Here is a 23,147-nt window from a genome sequence, read left to right on the forward strand (position 1 = left end):
GTTAATAGTAATAGTAAAATAATATCAGTAGTTTAATAAGATAGCATTGTTGTAAATATAAATGCAGAATGTCAAATAATTATTTTGTTGAAATAAGTGCTTATCCTTCTTTATAAGAATGACTTAAAAATTAAATATACCTAAATCCCAAGTTTGCCTGAACTGCAACATTTGAAGTTATTCCTTCACCTCTTAATTGTCTTTTGATTCTTCCCTCTTAATAGTTCACTGCTCCTATATAATATTTGATACATCTCTGGCTCCTCCCAATTAAATGTCAAGTTTGTATAAAAACTTCTGTCTTTCGGAGGTTGTTTTTATGAACTTTGGATGTGAATTGGAAAGAGACTTTTCAAAACCCAGTCCTCCAAAGCCATGTAGAAATCTAGTACATTTTAGAAGGACTTTTGGAGGGAAAGATTGTTTCATTAGATATTACTCTGAAGTTTAATTTAAAAAGTAGCTTCTGTTATATCCTTTAGGAATATGCTGCCTACTTCAGAGCATCAACAAAAAGGCTGCCAGAAATATTCTTTTAAAAGGAAAAAAAAAGTAGTTTAGAAAAAGTCTTCTTATTAGGAAGTACATCTGACTTGGTCTGAGCCACAGTTCTAGAGCAGCTAAGTCCACACTATTGCTCAGTATGTCTACCAAGATCCTCTTTCCAGTTCTGGCCTTTTTCGAGACGTGGAGCTGGTGAAAATCTGCCAGACATCGTCTGCTCGATCCATCCCATCCAGATTCAGTCAGTAGTGGAGTGAGTAATGGATCCACAGATGTTTCTGCCAGGCTTACCCTCAAAATATAAAAGTTATTAACTGTCAAAAAAAAATCTGAAACTCTCTGGTGACTCACTCCATCTCCCATCCTTCTGAAATGAACAGTTTAGCTCTGAGTCCTTAGTTCTCAATTTCAGCAAAAAGATCCAAGGATAGAATGAAATGAAGCTCATTGTGAGCCAGGGACTCTCCCACCTAAGTCTTAGGCATTTGGTTGAGGAGGATTCTTATCCTGGCAGCTCTTCAACTATCTGAGGACATCAGTAGTGCCAGGAGCCCCCTTCTTACACGCCCAGTAACCCACCTGTGTGAAATCAACTCTCTTCATATTGGAAGGTATGTGATATAGCTATTGCCAGCCATCTCCAAGAATTAATCTCCTGCTTTTATTATTCCCTCCTGCCCCTCTGTATTCTAACTGATGATGACTAAGAAATTACACAATTTTACATTCTCAAATCACTTTTCCTTTTTGGTCCTGTTTGACTTTCTGGTAGTTTTTATATTTTTCCTTTATATTAACATAAATTAGTATTTGTTTTAAAGGTTTCTAAAAATGGAAGTTACGTGGCCAAAATTACGAAGTAACCACAGAAATATCAGTTTATAAACCATTCTGTATCGCCATATAGAATTTGTAAGGTCAGCTTCTCTCTAAAGTATGTAATTTTCATCATTCCATTTATTTTTTGCAGACAATAGAATTATTCTAATAAATACCATTTCAGGAATTCCACAGAACATTCAAATAAAATTTTGGTTTTCATGGGACTTTACTGTAGGTCACTATCCTAATTGCAAGTTTTAAATAGGATATTGCTTTCTCTCCTAGCATTTAGAAGAGGGATCAGCATTCTTCTGTAAAAGGCCAGATAGGGGTGCCTGGGTGGCTTAGTGGGTTAAGCCTCTGCCTTCAGCTCAGGTCATGATCTCAGGGTCCTGGGATTGAGCCCTGCTTCGGGCTCTCTACTCAGCAGGGAGCCTGCTTCCTCCTCTCTCTGCCTGCCTCTCAGCCTACTTGTGATCTCTGTCAAATAAATAAATAAAATCTATTTTTAAAAAAAGGCCAGATAGTAAATATTTTCAGCTTTGCAGGCTATATGGTCTCTGTCACAACTACTTAACTCTAACATTGTAGCATGAAAGCAGCCAGAGACATTATGAAATCAAATGGGTGTGGCTGTGTTCCACTAAAACTTCATTTACCAAAGAGCGCCTTAATTTATTAAAAAAACCAGGACCAGATTTAACCAATAGTTCACACCTTGCCAGTTTTTGAATTACAACATAAATTAGCTTCCCAATGCAGGTAACAAGGGTTTAACAAGTTTTCTTCTTTTTCTTGTAGATTAAAACTGCTTGCCTTTTTTTTTTTTTAATGAAATTGGTTTGGGAGTTTTGTTGAAGTAGTTGGAATATTTGAGGTAGGCCAGAATACACTTAGAGTAGAAGAGTAAGAGTTGATATCTAGAAAAAAGTGGTACAGACAGCCCAGCGCTCACCTGCAATGCTATCAAGATTGCTTGTTATAACAGGCTACATAGACAGGTTTAATCAAAATAGTGTCTCTTGGTCAGGGAAATAACTTAGTTGCTGATAAACTTTCTTTACATTGTTTTCGATTGTAAGAAGATTATGTCAATAATAGTCACCCATAGCTGATAGTATTGATATTTGAAAGGGCCATCTTCTTGTCTTATAGATGAAATAATTGGTATTCCAGAAGAAGATTTTTATATTTCACACCAAGGAGATAAGACTACCAACTGCGAGAAACATATGTTAATAGAAGCCAAAATCAAAAGACTGGATTTTGACTGTTACTTTCAACTAAACTTGACCAGCCTCAAAGTTTAGAAGTAAATGAGGTTTCTACTACAGAAAGCTTTTAACATTATTTTAACTATCTAATACACATAAAAATTAAATTCTTAGAAAGATTACTGTGTAAGAAAAAGAAACTAAGAAATAAATAATTCCTGCTTTTTTGAAATATAATTAGTATAGCCAGCCTGACATAGTTTTAATATTTGCTCTTATTTTTTTAATAGGATTGATATTTTCATTTACTTATTTCATATTCCCTTTCAACATTTTTGATGATTTCTTCATATTTGCTGAATGCAAATGTAAAACTTGAGACTTTTTTGTCAGATAGTCTTACTAGGATATGATTGGTATACTTTCAAATTTTAAAGTCAGGGTTTTGGGAACTATTAAAATGTTCAACATTGGACTTCAGTTTTGCTGCCACTTATTTAGTGTAAGAATAAACTCTTGGAATAAACTACTAACTGGAAAAAATACCAAAAAGGACCAGAATTGTTAATTTTACTTGGACATTATTAAAAGGTCTCAACAGTATAAAAGTTACTGTATGTCATATCTGTTTATGGCTGGTAGATAGCTCATGATACCGCTTTTATCTTTAACAGAAAGTACTCATTCCTCTAAGAGTGATTTCAACATCATACTAAGTTATGTGAGAAGTTTTTTGTATTAATGGAAGCTTGATGGAAATCTTAAAAAGTTCCTTATTTATGATATAAAACTTATCCATAAGGTCTTTTGATTTCTTTGTTATAAATACTAAGGAAATTTAATGCAACCATTTCTTTTAATTTTTTTAATTATTTGGGTTTTTCTTGTTTAAGCCATGGTTGAAGATGTCTGGTGTTCTTTTGTGACAGCAGAATAAATAGTGTTAAATTGTAGGATTTAAAGTCTCTTATATAATGATGTAAATATATGTTTTATCTGTTTTCTAAATCTTAAAGCAGTTAGAGAATCGAGAATAGTTGTAAGAGACAATTAAGATGAAGTTATTAAAGACTAACATGCAAATAAAGTAATATTTATTCAAAGTTCGCACTTTTGTCACATAGCAAATTTGAATTGTTTTAACCTTACATTTAGACAGTATTTAATTTTATTAGTATAGGTGTATGCCATAGAAATTGCACGTCTAGGTTTCAAATGAATTGAAGGAGTTTATTTTTAACTATATTTTACTTTTTCTAACCAATTTTTTCCTAAGTGGGCAGTTTAATTTTTTTTTCATTAAAACTACATTATGGTGGTTTTTAAGAGATTTGATACCATTTTTTAAAATTCAGAATTGTTCCAAATGGCAACTTTTTTAAGTTTGAAAACCATATAGGTTATATGTTTATGGCAATATCATTAAAGAAGCACCACATTCTACCGTTTCTAGCCTAAAACCCCTCTTTAGGTAAAACAAAATACATACAGAAAATCAGTCTGTAGATTAATACTGATTAATTTAATTAATTAGTATTCAGTGAACAGTACAAATGGAACAAATTATTAGAATAGAGTTCATAATCAGAGAGGAATTCATACTCAGTACTTTTCAGTCTGCTTCTTAATTCACAAGACCTCTTATTCATCAACTAATTAGATTTAGCATTTTTCTATTGTGGGTGCTAAGGCTATTGGCCAAATTAAATGAAAACAGGTCCCTTGTTGGGTGCTCCCACAAAAGTAAGGCCATACACAGATTGAGAAGATTCAGAATGCAGGATGATGTCATTTAATGAGATGGGCCTTTTATTCTGAAATAGAGCTCTTCATAATAATTGGAATATAGAGCATAGCAGGCCTAGGGGTTTGCCTTCCCCTACTTCTCCCCCAGTAGCAGCAGCCTGTCAGCTGTATGCTAACGAGAGGAACAATTAAACATAGGGTCCTATCTGGCTGGCCCAGTCTCTGAGCTCAGACAAAGAACTGTTTATACACCTGTTGTGTCTGTGGACAGAGCTTTTTGAATGGGTAGCTGCAGATTAAAAGGAGGACATGGGAGCCAGTGTGAGCAAGGGTTAAATAGAACTTTAAGAACTGTGAAAGTCAAATTCTCCAGAAAATATATGAGGGCCATTTGCAAGGGGAATCAAGTTACAAAAAAAAAAATAAAAGTTCCTGCTAACTTCATTAACATGAAGAACTCCAGACTTCAAGCTTTTTGCTAGTCTGAGGCCATTATTTAAAGCTTTAATATTTTGGGGGGGATCCAAAAAAATACTTAATTTATAGTATTCCAAAGAGATGAAAATATTTGTTGGTGTTTATATCCCAAAACAAATTGATCAGCCATCCGATTTTCCTTCAGGGAAAGGAATCTAAGATTTACTTAGATAATGATTCAGAAAATCAAAAAATTGTTTTTACTAATAAAATAAAAAGAAGTAAGAATTCGGAAGATGCATCATCACTTATTGGTTGGATGGAAATTCAGTCTGTGACTATTCGACAGTATTGTCTTACAAAGCTGTAAAATGAGTTGTACATATACAGTATAGAGTAAATGCACATATGTTTAAAAGTTTAAGTTTTAAAAGACTATTTTCTTTTAAGTTACTTGGTATGAATACTTGGCTCAGAATAGTAGGTGAAAACAAAATTTACCACGTATTACCAAAGATCAGGGGAAGTTTTGTTTTAAGTTCACATTCTAAACACAAACACAGAAATCTTAGCTTTTACTTTGTCCTGCAATGATTTCTTCAGCCAGTCAATATTGTTCTGGTAGTATTTATCTTTAGAATAGGCTTAGGCTCCTAAAGTCCCAAAGGTTTTGTAGCTGTATATTGTATTTATATTATATTTATTTTTATAAATGGGATTTTTAAACTGACCTTCTTAGATCATTAAGTAGTTTATAGCAAGCAAAGAAAGCAGCTAATCCTCAGCAATGACTGATCCTTAAATAAATTTAGAAGTACACAGGGAATACATTAAGTGGGTTTTTAAAAATTACATTAAAGGGCCACCTGGATGAATCAGTCAGTTAAGTGACTCTTGATTTTGGTTCAGGTCATGATCTCAGTGTTGTGAGAGATGGAACACCACCTCGGGCTCCATGCTGGGCTTGGAGCCTGCTTAAGAATCTCTCTCCCTGCTCCTACTCTCCTCTCCTATGCCAGCCTCCCTCCTTGGAAATTTTTAAAAAGAAAAGCTACATGAAAGATAAGAGTAAGGACAGAGCGCAGACATTTCTTTAAAAGGGTGGTGAAAAACGAAAAACCTGATGTTTTCTAATCTAGTCCAGTCAGTACCAAATGGCCTGTTGCCTGAAACTTTGCATTGGTCCCTTTTGTTGGGTTCACAGGAAACCAAAGGATAAACTTGCACAGGGGTATTTATACCTCTTAGGGTAAAATCCGTACAAATTCATGAAAGATAAAAGCTAAATTAATTACTCAAGAGGGATCCAGAGCAAAAGAGTTTGCTGGGATTGAGGGATTTGTTGAAAAACAATGATTCTTATATATAACTCCAAGCAATAAACCTCTTAATTAAAGGCTTAATCTTGTAGTTGACACATGTGCTACTGTTCTAATAAAAGCTTTATTTGTAACCAGTTTTTCTAAAAATACAACTATAGCTAAAATACTTGGTGATACTTGCATGTCTTCTAATTTTAGGCTAATTGTGATTTATGCAATTAGCATAATTCATCTTTTTCTCTAAAACAATAAAAATACGTCATTTTTGTTGCCTGCCAATGCAGAACTTTTGTTTTAAGTTTATTTCATTTTATATTGCTTTTGCTGCTCTTCTAAAATTTTTGAGAGAGACAAAGGAAGAAGAAAAAAGAAACTGTATGTGTGTGTGAGGAAAGGGTATAGCAAAGTATAGATAAATACTGTTACTACTTAGAGTGTAGCAATATTTTATTAAATGCAAATTCATACATATGGAATATGCATATGGAGTAGATTTGCAGATTGATTGATGCAGGATAATTAACAGATGCTATAATGTAGTGCTTTATGGTTTCTAGAGTGCTTTATCTCTGTTGGCTCATTCACTTCAAACAGCAACCTTCTGTGGAATATAAAATTTTAAAGTTGGAATTTTTTTTTATTTTGATTCAGAAGCAGTGGTACCAGCAAGTCTTTTGAAATCCAAAAATCAGAAGAGTAGCATCCCAAAAAAATTTGTTAAATTCAGATGAATGATAGATTTCATTTTCTCTATTAGGCCCATTAAAAGAATTTAAACAATCATTGCCCCTAAATGGTCTTGACTTTTTTTTTTTTTTTTTTTTTTTCTTTTTAAACTTTAGGTTGGAACTCATCGAGAAGACTCTGTCAATCTCAATGGCAATCATTCAGTCCTGTCTAGTACGGTCACTGCTTCAAGCACAGACTTGAACCACAAAACACAAGAAAATTACAGAGGTAACTGTATTGTTGGTCCCAGCAGTAATGCATACAGAGATATCATTTGGAACACTGTCATCTTTCTTACAAGCAGATTGACATCTGTGAACCAAAAGTCATCTTAGGTGGGGCAATTCCAAACAGTAGTACCACTGAATATAGAGGGTAGGTATTTAGTTCCAATTTTCCTATTTGGCTGGGCCAACTGTAGATATTTATTGACAGATAGAACCACATGCAAACTGTTCAGTATTTTCTGGTCATCTTACCTGTTCATGATTCTGTTACATCTCTTTCCTAGTCACTTCCCCTCATGACTGAGCCCTTATGGTCCTTAGAGGCAGTAAAGAATTTTTCTGAGTATGTTGAGAGCTCCAAGTGATATAATAGCTTTTATTTCGAAGATTATAATTTAATTGGAGAGACAGACAAACAATAAACTGATAAAAACAAACTGATAAATGTTATAATAGAGCTTATAAATACAAATATATTACTAATTTTAAGACCACCAAAGTAAAGTTTTCCCAGTTATATTTAATCATATGACCCATTTTATTGTGTTTATCTGGGAAAATGTTAAAGCTTATTTCCTTTACCTTAGCAGTATCTTAGAAGTCAGTTTCTAAACTGCATCAGGTTTCTCATATTTGTTCAGTTGTTAAATAGTGCCTTAAAGTGAGCATTAGAGTGACCATCAAGGTCAGACTTCTTCTTTTATTTATTTACTAATTTTTTAGGATTTATTTATTTGGGGGGCGGAGGAGAGAGAGAATCTCAAGCAGATTCCCTGCTGAGCATGGAATCTGATGCTTAACCCACTGAGCCACCCAGGCACCCCAGACTTCTTTTAAATACAGATGCTTTAAAAGTAATTCTCTCCAAGGTTTGTGGATCTGTTCTTTCCACCGCTAAATAGTATATTATCATACATCTTCAGACGTCCATAAGAGTCCTGTAACAAGTAAAAACATTCACCATCTAGAAGGTTTTTTACTGTCTTAGTTCTAATTCTGGACATTTATGTTTCTTTGCCTCTTTGTTAGGTGGCTTGCAAAGTCAGTCTGGAACTGTTGTTCCAGCAGAAATCAAGACTGAAAACAAAGAAAAAGATGAAAACCTTCATGAACCTCCTTCATCAGATGACATGAAATCAGATGATGAATCCTCCCAAAAAGATATCAAGGTTTCATCTAGAGGCAGAACAAGGTATTTGTTAGCATCCAGGTATTACATTTCACTCACTCGCCATGGGTGAAAATGCTTTGAAAATTGAAGGGTGTCATGCATTTATTAAGTGTCATCTATGTTCTAGATACTGTGTTAGGACTTCATATTTTACCTCATTTAGTGCTCACAGTAGCCCTAAAAGGGGGGGGGGTCATAAAATGCTGACTTCAAAATTATGCATTCCATTATACCATAGTATTTTAGGGGCTACATATAAAAAAGAATTATATCCCTCCCTTCAGTTAGAGCACAAAATAATTAAAACAAGTCAAATTTTACATTTGGAGACATTTAGATTCAGTACACCAATAAATACTTAAATATATTATTTTAACGCTATGTTTATGGTAAAACTCTGTTGTATGATTTAAACCAGGGGTCAGCAAACTATGGCCCATGGGCCAAATCTAGCCCATGGTCTTTTTTAATAAATAAAGTTTTATTGGAACACTGCCATACCCCATTCATTTGCATATGGTCTATGGCTGCTTTCCCAACACGGTGGCAGATTTGGGTAGTTACAGCAGAGACCAGATGGCCCACAAAGCTGAAAATATTTACTATCTAGCCCTTTACAGGGGAAGTTTGCCAACTCCTGATTTAAACAATGATTTGAGGAGAATATGGAAAAGGAAGTACTCCAGGTGGACTGATGTTGGAGAAGATTTTCTAGAAACCAGACTTGACTTTGCTTTTCACTATGGATATTGATACATAGTACATTAGTTTCAAATGATTTTCAGGTTCTTCCCTCGAATTTTTCTTCTAATTCTACATTAAATTTAGATGGTTTGGTGTATTTCTGGCATACCCTGGTTTTTTGGCATTAATAATATGTATATATATCACACACAGATATTTAAAACATTGTTCTTTGTATTAAATTAGGCTACAAAGAAGACCACGATGAGCGCGGAAGATATAACTAAAAAAATTAAATTGAAAATTAATCTAAAAATTAAATTTTAAGGTTCTAATACTGTCATTTTTTTTAAAAGATTTTATTTATTTATTTGACACAGAAAGAGAGGTCACAGTAGGCAGAGCAGCAGGCAGAGATAGAGGGGGAAGCAGGCTCCCCCCGAGCAGGGAGCCCGTTGTGGGCTAGATCCCAGGACCCTGAGATCATGACCCAAGCTGAAGGCAGAGGCTTAACCCACTGAGTCACCCAGGTGCCCCTGTCATTTTTTTTTTTTTTTGTAAGATTTTGTTTATGTATCTGAGAGAGAGCAAGAGCGAGCACAATCTGGAGGGAGGGGGAAATGGGAAGGAGAAACACTCCCAGCTGAGCAGAGAGCCCAGGACCCTGGGATCATGACCTGAGCTGAAGGCAGATGCCTACCTATCTGAGCCACCCAGGTGTCCCTTAATATTATCATTTTAGTATGCATTATACTCAGTTGTACAGGAGCATGAAGAAGTAAAAATTGGGTCAGAGAATCCAGAGACTACTCCTTTGAGGCATCTTAATTCTTTAGTAGTTTTATTATTCAAATAGAATTTTAAGAGAAATAATTTGCATCTTTCCTTCTTATTCATCTTTTCACCTTAAAGGTCAGAGTTCAGCAAACTTTCCATGTAAAGGGTAGACAGTAGCTATTTGAGGTTTTGTGGGCCATTGGGTGGGTCTCTGTCACAACTACTCAACCCTGCCATTATGATAAAAGCAACGAAAGTCAATACATAAACAACTGAGCATAGCTCTTTGAGTAAAATTTTATGTAAGAAAACAAGAAGCCAGTTCATGGGCCATAGATTACTGAACCCTATTATAGGTCATCAGAAAATGAAAAGGAGGTATAATAGTTTACTAGTAACAGCAGTGCTTAGTAATTAATGATAATCAATAGATTAATATCATGGTCCTTGATTGAATTATGGCTTCATCACATACTTGCCAAGTTACCCTGGACAAGTTGTTAAAACTCTCTGAACTTCAGGAGTTTTTTTTTTTTTTTTTTTTTTTTTTTTTTCTCAAAAAAGAGAGTATTACAGGGTTCTTATGGAAATAAACTGAAAATGATGCATATAAAGCCCTTTGCCACTTTTTTGCATGCAGTAAGGTAGTATAGTTACTATTATGATAATGATGATTTTAGGAGTGTGGTATAGCCTTGTTTCCATAGAATACTTACCTGGGTCCTTGTCATTACACTGCCACTAATTAGCTATGTAATGCTAGGATCATCACTGATCTCTCTGGATCTGGCAGTAGTTCTCAGCCCTAAAGCACAAAATCCTGAAATGTTTTAGAAAAACAGGTTGTCTTAGTCCCAACTCAAGCTCACTAAATCAGCATCTCTGGTAGTGGGACCTTCAAAGCCTATATATTTCAGGTACCCCTGAAGATTCTGATGGGTGGCCACATTTGGAACCCTTTGGGCTAGATGATCTGTAAAGTTTTCTTTGAATAAAAGAGCTATTGATTCTAATATAAAAGAATATTTTTATGTAATTCTTGACAATTAGCTAGAAAAAATCTATTATGTACTTAATCTTTATTACACTACTCAAGTTTATTAGAGCTCCTTTGTGCATATTATTTCAGGGTTCTGAGAGACTCCTCAGTCATTTATTTCTGAAAAATAAATAGAATTTTCTAAAAGTAATTCCAGATCATCTCCTTCAAATGTTTGAGCTTTTATCTGATTACTTAATCTGTTTTCATTACAGAAATTTGGAAAATATAGAAAAGAACACAAAAATCACAAGAAACTGATCTTTCAAAAATTAACTACTATTTACTCTTTAATGAATAGATATCCCATAAATATAAATTGGAATTAAATTGGTTATCAGTTTTACAATATCAACTTTTTCACATAGCAATGTATTTTTCATATTTTCATCTGTCCCTGAGTTTTCTCACATGTTTTTTCCTTTGTTTTTAGTCAGCATTATTAAAGTTTAATTCACATATATATATATAATAAAATGCACCATTTTAAGGGTACAGTTTTTGTCCAAATGTGTATGGTCTTATAACCACCACAACATTACTAATAAGAATATTTCTACCACCCCAAAAAGTTGCCTTTATGCCCCTTGGTAATCAGTACCCTTCTTCCATTCCCTGGCAGCCATTCATCTGCTTTTCATTATTAGAGCATTGTCTTTTCTAGAGGTTCTTGTAAATCATACAATATGTAGTCTTGTGTCTGGCATCTTTTACTTATTAGCACAATCTGTAGCCTAATTTTTAGAGACTACACAGTAGACAGTTGTCTGGATGTACTGTGACTTATTTAACCTGTGTCCTATTATTGGACTCCCAGTTAGTTGATAGAGTAAATAATTCTGTTATCAACTTTTTTACATAAATTCCTATGCATATCCCTAATTATGTCCTTAGAGTGAATTTCTTAAGTTAGAATTGCTGATCAAGATATAAAGAACATTTTAAGGCTTTGGGTTCATTTTGCCAATTTGTCCTTCAAAAAATTGTTCCATTTGATTCATGGGTTTTTTTGTGGGTTTTGGGGTTTTTTGTTTTTTTTTTTAAGATTTTATCTATGTTTTGGAGAGAGTGTGTACATGACAGAGAGGGAGCACAAGAGGGAGCGGGAGACGCAGACTCCCCGCTGAGCAGGGAGTGCAACACAGGGATTGATCCCAGTACCTCAAGACTATGTCTCAACCCTGCCCTGTGGCTCAACCCTGCCCTGTGACTGAGCCAAGGGCAGATGCCTGGCAGACTGAGCCACCCAGGCACCCCATGCCTGTTTTAGAATCATCGCTACTGACGATATTTCTCTCTTAAACAAATGTAGTCATTTTCTGAGATACTTCTCTTATTCTGTGTCTTAAGCTTTTCTTCTTCCTCATCAGGTGATGGGGGAAAAAGCATGTGAGAGAGATGATTTGGAATATATTTAGGAGCACAGGTTAGGCAAATTATAGTACATTAGTATACTAGGACAGTGCTTCTCAAACCTTAATGTACATATGAACCAGCCAGGGATCTTGTTAAAATATAGCTTTCAATTCAGTTCAGTAGAACTTTGAGAGTCTGTGTTTTTAACAAGTCCCAGTAATGCTGATGCTGATCACATTCTGTAGTAAGGCCCTAGAATGTTATGTAGTCATTCAAATTATGTTTATAAAGACTTAAGCTAGTATGGAGAAGTGTTTATGCTGAATATGCAATGGAAAATGCATTTAAAAATGTATGTTGTGGTGTGCCAGGGTGGCTCAGTTGGTTGAGCCTCTGAATTTTAATTTCAGCTCAGGTGGTGATCTCGGGGTTTTGAGATCAAGCCCTGCATCAGGCTCCACATTCAGCGTGGAGTCTGCTTGGGATTCTCTCTCTCCTCCTCTCAGCCCCTCTCCCCACTTATACAATGTGTTTGCTCTATAAGTAAGTAAATAAATAAATAAAAATTTTTGAAAGTGTATGTGATATAATTTCAACTATATATATATATATATGCATTAAAGAAAGACTGGAAAGATAGATATATAGATATATATCTATATATATATATATATATAATCATGTTAAGTGTAACTATGTCAACTATTTGGTAAAATTTATAGGTAATTTTTATAGGGATCTAATAGACATTGTTGTTACTTCATTTTCTAGCAGTACTAATGAAGATGAGGATTTGAACCCAGAACAGAAGATAGAAAGGGAGAAAGAAAGGCGGATGGCTAACAATGCCAGAGAACGTTTACGTGTGCGGGATATTAATGAGGCATTCAAAGAGCTTGGTCGAATGTGTCAGCTCCATTTAAAGAGTGAAAAACCCCAAACAAAACTCCTTATTCTTCATCAGGCCGTGGCAGTCATCCTTAGTCTAGAACAGCAAGTCAGAGGTAAGTAGGTTCAGCAAAGATAAATAACTGTTCTGCCTTAGGTGGGCAGACTTTTCTTTTTTCACTTGCTCTTCTGCTTGGGAAGTTGTTTGTTAGGTTCAACTCCTACTTCTGCCACTGCATCATCAAGTTTTCTGTGTAGTTCTCTCACCTCTGCCTCCTAGTATTTGTCCATATCTGTAGGCTTGGTGCTTCCCACAAACCAGCACAACCCTTTGAAATGTTGCAGAGAATAACCAGCCTCTGCCTTCTGCTCAGCATTAGTGCTTTATGCCCTTCTTGTTCCTGTTCATGTTAAGTCTGATCTCCCACACTGTTGAATTTACCTGCCTAGGTCTGTTTTCCTCCCTGCTTCTTCCTGTCTTCCCCATTCTCTGTACTGAGTTTCTCTCCTACTTTACCCTGGGCTGTCTATTAAAATGGCCCTGCTGATTAATAGGATGCCTGATCATGGCCCCTCCCAGCTTTACTTCATATAGATGTTCTTCATACCCAGTTTAATATGGTCTCGGGGCTTATTTGTTGATTCCTGATCAGGAATGCTATGAACTTCTTGGCCTAATGTGCACCGACATGCTTGTGTGTTTCTCAGGGCAAATTGTAGTTTATTACAGGCTGATCAACTGCTGGCTCAGTCAAGTGCCCCAACTGTTTAATCTTTTGAGGAGTTTGATGGAATCTTGAAGAAGTTTTGAACATATTTTAAACAACTATTTATTGCACACCTCCTATCTAAATCACCTCTATGCTGGACCCTATCTTACCAATTAATATTCCTGCCCTTGAAACTTTTTATTATTGTTTATTTTTTTTTCATATTCCTCTTTGTTTTTTCATTCAGAGTTATGAATGTTTTATCCTAAGTCTTTTTGTGAAGAATTACAGATGTGCCCTTGGGTTCCAAACACTACCTCTAGCTTCTCTTCATTAAGAACAACTCTTTCTTATTTAATGGATGTTTATATGGGATTTTACTTAAAGAAAGTTAGAAAAGAAAAAAGAATATGAATAGAGCAGACACTTAACAACTCTAACCATGGTCCCTCAGCATTGGTCACAACAGAAATACACTAAGGAAACCAGAGCTTGGAGAACTTGAATACACTTTCAGAAGAGCTTAACCATAGTAATTAATTGATCCATCCACTTCCGTCCAATATATTTAATAAGGATAATGAATAGATTATTTCATGCATAACCAGTATACCATTAAACTCAGATACTTGCTCTTGTCAAGGCCCTTGGACTATCTGTAAAGGGTGAATGTTAATGAAACCTGATTTTCAAGAATGTATAGACTCCCTTGGGATGCTCACAAAGAGTCTGATTGTTGCCCACTCATCTGTGGTAGGATCAGTGATTCCTTGAGCCTTCAGTATTTGCTCTCACTTTATCAGAGTTTTGGGGTTTTTTTTTTTTTTTTTTTTTTCATTGTGTCTGACACCTTTTTTCTCACTCTGAAGGCAGTGAGGCACTTGTGTTTTGTGGTCCCTGTACATTCCTCCTTCTGCTCTGCAGACCCAAGATATTTTCTACCCTGGCTCTACCCAGCTATTTGCTGTAAAAACTGTTGTCAGCACCTGGTCTGTTTGGACAGCAGCAATGCAAGAACTTATCCCTGGACAGCTTTCCTTCCTGCTGTTTATTAGAGCTAGAATACAGAGTCCTTTATTTTTAAAAACACCTCATTTAAGATCAGACTCTTATATCTGAGTCATCAAAATGAGAAATACCTCTGTGTTTGAAAAAAGTTGTAAACTCCACCATGCCTGGGTGGATTTTACTCATTCACTTGTAAGATAATTTTCTGGTAACTGTTAATGGGTACTGACTTTTTTTTTTTTTTTAAGATTTTTTATTTATTTATTTGACAGAGATCACAAGTAGGCAGAGAGGCAGGCAGAGTGAGAGAGAGGAGGAAGCAGGCTCCCTGCTGAGCAGAGAGCCCGATGCGGGACTCGATCCCAGGACCCTGAGATCATGACCTGAGCCGAAGGCAACGGCCTAACCCACTGAGCCACCCAGGCACCCTGGGTACTGACTTTTTTGTGCAGTTCTGGAAAGCTCTATATAAGGAGCCATTGACTGATTAGAATTTGAACAGAATTTAAAATACACTGACTATAACTTCAGTTAGGGGCTGCTTTCATATTCATAAAAGCCTACCTTCCTCCCAACCTCAGACTCTGGGCTTCAAAGATCAGAGCTTTTATTTTATGTCTTTAATGTAAAAACCTTGGGATTCATTCAAGATCCTTCTTGAAAGGCGCTCTGATGGCTATCTGTCAAAATGGATTTAGAACCCTTCGTGCAGCCCACATTCCTCTGCCTTTCTATGGGAGCACCTTTAGAGTTTAATATGGCCAGTGTCTTCTCTGGACATTATCTCTAGCAGTTTTGAGTTATTTGAGTAACCTCTTTACTTCTGAGAGCCTCTTCATCCCTACAAGGGTTCTACTCAGCAGTCCCTGGGCGCGTTGGTTTCTAGAAAGAGGTATATTTTGTTTATAGGACTACTTTGGGCATTCTCTGCACTTTTTCCTTACCTGATTTGGGATAGTGCTTCAGGACTGTATCTGGCTGTCCGCAAACTATTATCCCTGGACAAGTGGCTATATCAGGAGGGCAACCAGTTGTGTATTCTAGAGAAGAGCAGGAGGATCGGCTTCCCTTCTGAGCCTCAGATTTTGCCAGAGCACTTTTTGTGTCTTGGTGCTTCACATACCAAATTCTACTTAGTCCCTGCCATTGCCAGTTTAAGCCTTTCCGTTTTGACAACTATAAAATCAACATTAGTTTTACTAATTCTCAGTAGATTTTACATATTACTTTCAACTTTCTAGTCTTATCTTTACTAACAATTAGATTAGTGGTTAGACATTTCCTCCTCAAACTTTCACAGGTCCGCTCAGTCAGCTTACTTCCCTTCCAGGAATAATTTAAGGACAGTAGAACTATTAGGATTTTAGTTTCCTGGTATCTTAGTAAGTTTGAAGATGAATGAGCTAAGACAATGGTTCCCAAATCTGGCTAGTGCCAGAATCACCCGAGGCTTTTCCTTTTCCCAAATTTTCAGACCCTACTACCCTCAGGAGATTTTAATTTAGTTGCAGTGATATGGTAATAACGTGGTAGTCTTAGCATATTCATTGATAATACTCCTTACTAAATCTTCACTGAAATGAATAAAAATAGTATTAATCCACAAAGACAGATGGAAAAAGATTATAGCATTCAAATCAGAGAGCATAATATGTGTGTAAGATGGAAAGTAGACAGAGTAGTCGTAATTGACTTATTTAGACAGAAGAAATTAAAGTGGAACAGGAGGAATACCACAAAAAGCAAGTTATTCTGTCCCACAAAACTCCTAGCCCCTGAAAGGCTCTATTCTTTGAAGGTGCTAATATTGGAGAATGCATTACCTGAAAACAGGAAGATTAAGCAAAGGTCTGTCTCGTATGAAAAAGTTGGATCCCTCAGAGTCAAAATATCATCAGAATTCTAGACCAATAATGCTGGATTCCAGGACATAGTAAGACAGTGCCTTCAAAATTCTGAGGAAAAAAAATCATTTTTAGTCTAGAATTCTGTGTCTACCCAAACCATTAATCAAAGGGTGAAGATAGAATAAAGATATTTTGGATATGCAAAGACTTGAAAATTTTACCTCCTATGTACATGTTCTCAGAAGGCTTCTGGAATATATGCTTTAGCCAAGTAAGGACATAATCAATAAAGATAAAGGCATGTGATCCGAGAAACAAAGATTCTAACACAGAAAGCATCAAAAGGAGATCTCATGACAAGATCTACTAGGTTTAGAAAATCAATGTGCCTATACATTGAAAATAGGAGATGGTGGGGCACCTGGGTGGTTCAGTAGGTTAAGCATATGACTTCAGCTCATGTCGTGATCTCAGCTTCCTGGGATCAAGCCACACATCAAGCTCCCCGCTGAGTGGGGAATCTGCTCCCTCTACCCCTACCCCTGCTCGTACTCGCTCTGTATCTCTCTAAAATAAATAAAATCTTAAAAACAAAAACAAAAACAAAAACAGATGTTGGTTAGCTGCAGAAGAAAGAAAGGGATTTTTCCCAATTTTCTTTCCAGGGTAAGAAAATGGAATTAATATATGAAATGATGGTATGTTTGAGATTTTAAGGAAAAAAAAAAATGATGATAGGCATTTATTAGATCTCTTGGAGCATGGGTCAGGGGGAAAAAATTAGCATTACTAGCAAATGAATAGCAAAGCAAGTGTTAACTGCAGGAAAAACAAGCAGTCATACAAGTAAGGAAAAAATATAAAATTCTTGACTTGCAAGTATGTCCACATAGTTATTATAATGAATATTTATCTGGTCATAATAATGTAAGAAGTGACTGTGTAGTTAGCCAAAATTTGAGCTTTAGGTACATTGAGAAGATGGTATTTTTAAGACAGCTAAGTCCTCAATTACATACTGGAAGTCAATAATATTATTACTGTAATTGAAATGTGAGAAAGACGGTCACTTCTCATGCCCTGCAGGTAATGGCTGCTCACCTGTACATCAAGGCTTCTGGCTACTTAATACATTTCCCATGGGCTGATCCCACACACCAGAGGGTATTAAAAGACAACACTAGCATTTGCCTTTTTTGGATCAAACCTCACTTAACATTTTCTAGCGCTTATTCTCTTGATTCTTACAGCCCTGAATGTTCTTTTTCTGACTGACCGTAGAAATCTTGCGAGATATTACCCAACTTGAGTTTTTGGTTCTGGTCCTCTCTAGCTATTCTGATCATCCTTGTGTGACACAAGGTCATAGTTGGCTAAGAGCAGTGTTTTTTTAATGAGATAAATGTGAACCTGTTTCAGCTAGAAAACTTTCAAATCTCAACTTTCTCCTCTTTGGATTTAACATGTTAATTTATGCCCTTTTCAGTCTCTCCAGTCATTATAGAAGACTGCTCTCTGCACAGCAAAGGGACATGACACCTAATAAAAGACAGAACTCTAGTTATTAGTTAGAAGTGCACATTTACTTGTTAAGAAAACAATTCCTGGTATTTTTACATAATGATGAACATGCCTTTTTTTCTTACTTCTTATCCTAATAAATAAGTGTATACCTGGGGCGCCTGGGTGGCTCAGCGGGTTAAAGCCTCTGCCTTCGGCTCAGGTCATGATCTCAGGGTCCTGGGATGGAGACCCACATCATCGGGCTCTCTGCTCCGCAGGGAGCCTGCTTTCTCCTCTCTCTCTGCCTGCCTCTCTGCCTACTTGTGATCTCTGTCAAATAAATAAATAGAATATTAAAAAATAATAATAATAAGTGTATACCTTTCTTTCTTCATTGATCTTTTTTTTTTTTTTAAGATTTTATTTATTTATTTGACAGACAGAGATCACAAGTAGGCAGAGAGGCAGGCAGAGAGAGAGGAGGAAGCAGGCTCCCTGCTGAGCAGAGAGCCCGATGATGTGGGTCTCCATCCCAGGATCCTGGGATCATAACCTGAGGTGAAGGCAGAGGCTTTAACCCACTGAGCCACCCAGGCGCCCCTGATCTTCTTAATAGTTGAAACAGCTTTATGTCTTTTCCCAAATAGAGGGGCTGAGAAAATAAGAACTCTAAAATGAAATTTTATCATTGTGCATGAGTAATTGTCAATAGAATCACCTGAGTTTACCATAATAAAGTCTTTTGTCTACTTTTTGAAACTTAGAAGTGAGTATAAATATGTATTGTAAATAAACGCATGTTCAAATACATTTTACTTGGCTTACAGGAAATAACATTAAAAAAGAAGAGTCCTGCTATGTTGCATTCAGCTGGCCATTTCAAGAAAATCTAACAAAATTCACATCTTCTGCAAAATAGGTTTTCATTATAGACTAAATTTTTTTCAGATTTTTTTTCTTTATAGATTTTAAGTAGTCTCCACACCCAGCATGGGGCTTGAACTTATGACACCAAGATAAAGAGTCCTATGCTCTACCACCTGAACCAGCCAGGTGCCCCAAAATGTATTTTTAAGTAATCTCCACACCCAATGTGTGGCTCAAACCACAAGCCCAAGCTCAAGAGTGCCATGCTCCATTGACTGAGCCAGCCAAGCACCCCTTCATTACAGACTAATTTTAAGTGATCCTTTTATATTACATTCATTAGGACATTTTTAATCAGTTCACAAAAATGCATTTAACAACTTTTCACTTTATGATATTATCAGAAACAAAAAACTAACCAAAAACTGTCATGGGTTGGATATCTTGTCCATAAAACTTATTTAAGAGGGCACCTGGGTGGCTCAGAGGGTTTGGCATCTGCCTTTAGCTCAGGTCATGCTCTCCAGGTCCTGGGATCAAGCCCTGCATTTGGGGGGGGGGGGGGGGGGGGGGGGGGGGGGGGGGGGGGAGTAGTACTGGCTCAGTGGGGAGTCTGCTTCTCCCTCTCCCTCTCCCCCTGCTCATGCTCTCTCTATGTGTCCTTCTGTCTCAGATGAATAAATAAAATCTTTAAAAATAAGTAAATACTCATTTAAGGAAAAGATATCATGAAAAATAATTCCCAAGTGAATATTGATCCAGTGGGTTTTCAATCCAGTAGTTTTCTTTCCCTTTATTTCACATAGACCCTCTACTCTTGAAAATGCCCACTTCAAAAATTCCATCTAGTTGTCTCTGCTTTTTTTTTTAAGATTTTATTTACTTATTTATTTGACAGAAACACAGTGAGAGAGGGAACACAGCAGGGGGTAGTGGGAGAAGCAGGCCTCCCGCCAAGCAGGGAACCCAATGCAGGGCTCAATCCCAGGACCCTGGGATCATGACCTGAGCCAAAGGCAGACACTTAATGACTGAGCCACCCAGGCGCCTCATGTCTCTGCTATCTTATATACAAAGCAGTAGAGAAGGTTTTTTATCACCCTTTTAATCCCACCTCGCAGTAGAAAGAAACATTCAGTCATCTCGTTCTACATATAAAAGTAGAAAAGCAAGATAATGTGCCAGCTACCTCTCTACCTTAAGGAGTTGGCACATTTTTTTATAGAGGAATGGCTGAGGGTATTTATTTTATCATTTTCTAAGCTGATAAAATTCTAGATAAAGTACAGATGTCTCTCTCCAGGTACATAAGAGAATGTCACATTCCTATCAATCCAATGTACTATATCTTAGCAGGATACTGAGGAGATTTGGTAGACTAACACTGGCACTTGCCAAAATGTTTGAGTGAAGCAGTAAAAGAACTGCCTTTACCTTTGGATGTTGATATAGATAACCAAACCCAGAAAACTAAATCAGAAGCAGAATAAGACAACACCGAATACTCACTAGAGGCTTATTTAATCTGAAGGTTTATGTGAGCACATCATTGTTGCCTCTGTGTGATGTTACTTGTGGGAATGAAATTGCAGAGAGTGGTAATCCCCTTAGAAAGAAAATATAAGGGATGCCCGGGTGGCTCAGTCAGTTAGTTGAGCGGCTGCCTTCAGCTCAGGTTATGATGTCGGGTCCTGGGATCGAGCCCTTTGTCGGGCTCCTTGCTAAACAGAGAGCCTGCTTCTCCCTCTCCCTCTGCCTGAAGCTCTGCCTACTTGTACTCTGTATCTCTGTCAAATAAATAAAACCTTTTAAAAAAAGAAAGAAAGAAAGAAAACGTAAGAGCAGTTTGTTCAATTTAAGACCTAAGAGTCCCTAATTCATAACTTACCACTGTAATGATAAAAATTATTTTTTCCTTGTTTCAGAGAGGAACCTTAACCCCAAAGCAGCCTGCCTTAAGAGAAGGGAAGAAGAAAAAGTTTCTGCCGTATCGGCAGAGCCGCCAACCACACTGCCAGGAACCCATCCTGGACTTAGTGAAACTACCAACCCTATGGGTCATATGTAAACATCAGCCAGGTAAGTCTGGGTATGAAGAGGAAGTGCAAGGAAATTACCTGATTCGTCTGAAACTAAGAACCTTTGAACAGAATTCTCTAGTAGCAGTTGTCATGGAAAGGTCACATGTAATTTGAAATCCCAACAGTTTACTTTTCTGTTCTTAGAGAGCCAGTGCCCTTTAATATCAGATTACTATTCAAAGTGGGATAGTATCCTGTAATTTACAAAGAATTTTGGGTTCTCCTGCTCTGGATCATCATGTATATGCTCTCAAAAGAATACTGCTCTGATCCAAGAAGAAAATAGTACAGTGACTAATCAGTCAATTAAGTTTGTTACCACTCAGAGTCCTCGTTCCTCTACTCAGAAATACTCCTCTGTATCAGGAGCTAGTTTTCTCTTAACCATCCACCTCTTCCTGTCATGAAATCTTTATACACTTACTAGTTGCTTCCATTTGGATCAATAATGCAAGTTTGTAATATGCATCTTCTTTCATAAGTATATCACTTATACCTTCTGGAATCTACTAATGGATATAAAGGTACTACATCTGATAGAACCACAGTGCCCTTCTCTTTGGAATTTTACATGTTGAAAACTGTTCTTTCTCTCTTTTCCTTCATGGATTAAACACAATTCACTTTTTTATGTTTTTTGTTTAACAGTGTGATGAGGGTAATATGAGGTTGTCGCCCAAGTAGTTAATGTGAATCATCCTTTTTCTTAAATATTTACATTTATATGATCTATAACAACCTAAGTTGTGTAGTTATTATTTAGGTGTCAGAAGTTAATACAGAATGTAATTAAGTATTTTAACTAGCAGCATGTGTTAGGGATACATCTGGGAACTTCATTTTTATAATCTGCCTGCACCAGTGTATAGTTCTTTTTTCAATTTCATCAGGACATTAAAAGCAGTAAATAAAGGTGAATGGATGGGAGGTGCGAAGCACAAAAAAATGTCAAGTACAATTTCATTTAGTCATCTTTGTAGCTATCTCATTCTGAGCTGAAAGTCTGGATTTGATAGAATATTTTGTAAAACACAAACGTTAACTCACGTTTTCCTGAAGAATTTGGTTCATACCACCTCTGTATACATCCTTCCTAAGATCAAACTAGACCAAAACTGAAGAGTTCATTTGGGACAAAAGGAAGAAGGGTTAATGTGATTACTTATACTTGTAGCACTGGAACACTGGAGAAAACTAACCCACCTCCAACTCCCCCACAAAACAGTACCCAGCAACCTAAAAGATTATGCATGCCAAAGAGACCAGATGAGAGCTAATTAACTTACAGATCCCCTTTCTTTCTTCCTTTCTTTCTTTTTCTTCCTCTCTTTCTCTTTCTCTTTCTCTTTCTTTCTTTCTTTCTTTCTTTCTTTCTTTCTTTCTTTCTTTCACAGAGAGACACAGCTGGAGAGGGAACACGGGAACACGGGGTGGGGGTGGGGTGTGAGATGAGAGAGGGAGAAGCAGGCTGCCCACTGAGCAGGGAGCCTGACATGGGGCTTGATCCCAGGACCCAGGAATCGTGACCCAAGCCAAACAAACGATTAACGACTGAGCCACCCAGTCACCCCTACAGATCCTTTAATACTCGAGCCACTGTTTCATATTTTGTGAACAATATAGACTATCATGAAAAGATAGATATTTTTTTTGAAAAGATAGATATTTTTGTTCAGAAATAGACTTTAACATTTTAAAATAAAAACATGCCATTATTTTTCAATATTTCTAAATTGGCATCTCATTTTAAAGAAGAGTGGTGAGAGGTAACTTGTTATGCTCAGGTCCCAGGTAGCCACCAGGCTATGATAAGAGCACTTGACGTTGAGTTGTCACTTTTATCACAGAGCCTGTGTCTCTCTCTAGTTGTACCTATTTCCTCTTACTCTCTTCCTGGTCTCATTCCCCACCTCACATCTCTCTCCTTCCCATGTTTATTTCCAGTTCTTTTACTGCTTTTATATCTGATACTGCTTTCATGTCTCTACCCTTTTCTTGAGAATGAAGATATTCCCCCACTTAAGTTAAAATTAAACCCAGGCATTCTCACCTATCAAAAAGAGATGAAGATTCCTTAAAAAAGGAAGAAAAAGTTTCAGGGTTATAAGAAATGTAGCAAATTTACTTGGTTCCATAAAATTTTATAGGTTTGTGTTTATCACCTTAACATATGTTTTAACGGTTGCTAATTTCACAAAGGTGGTTGTCTGGTTTCACCTTATAACCTTCAATTCT

At 36.5% G+C, this 23,147-nt stretch overlaps 1 protein-coding gene across 10 annotated transcripts in view; it reads left to right on the forward strand.

Annotated features, from left to right (window-relative positions):
• Positions 1–23,147, forward strand: part of TCF12 (transcription factor 12) — a 389,941-nt gene that overhangs the window by 363,299 nt on the left and 3,495 nt on the right. For 7 of the 10 annotated variants that reach the window (XM_059371992.1, XM_059371994.1, XM_059371996.1 and 4 more), the window contains 4 exons: positions 6,868–6,982; positions 8,011–8,173; positions 12,780–13,012; positions 20,757–20,910. In XM_059371992.1, coding sequence (XP_059227975.1) covers positions 6,868–6,982; positions 8,011–8,173; positions 12,780–13,012; positions 20,757–20,899 — 654 coding nt within the window. In that variant the 3' untranslated portion in view covers positions 20,900–20,910. The remainder of the gene's footprint in view (positions 1–6,867; positions 6,983–8,010; positions 8,174–12,779; positions 13,013–20,756; positions 20,911–23,147) is intronic. The other 3 variants (XM_059371995.1, XM_059371997.1, XM_059372002.1) reach the window with 1 other exon arrangement.

The sequence above is a fragment of the Mustela nigripes genome, chromosome 13 (assembly GCF_022355385.1).
Source record: "Mustela nigripes isolate SB6536 chromosome 13, MUSNIG.SB6536, whole genome shotgun sequence".
NCBI lineage: Eukaryota > Metazoa > Chordata > Mammalia > Carnivora > Mustelidae > Mustela > Mustela nigripes.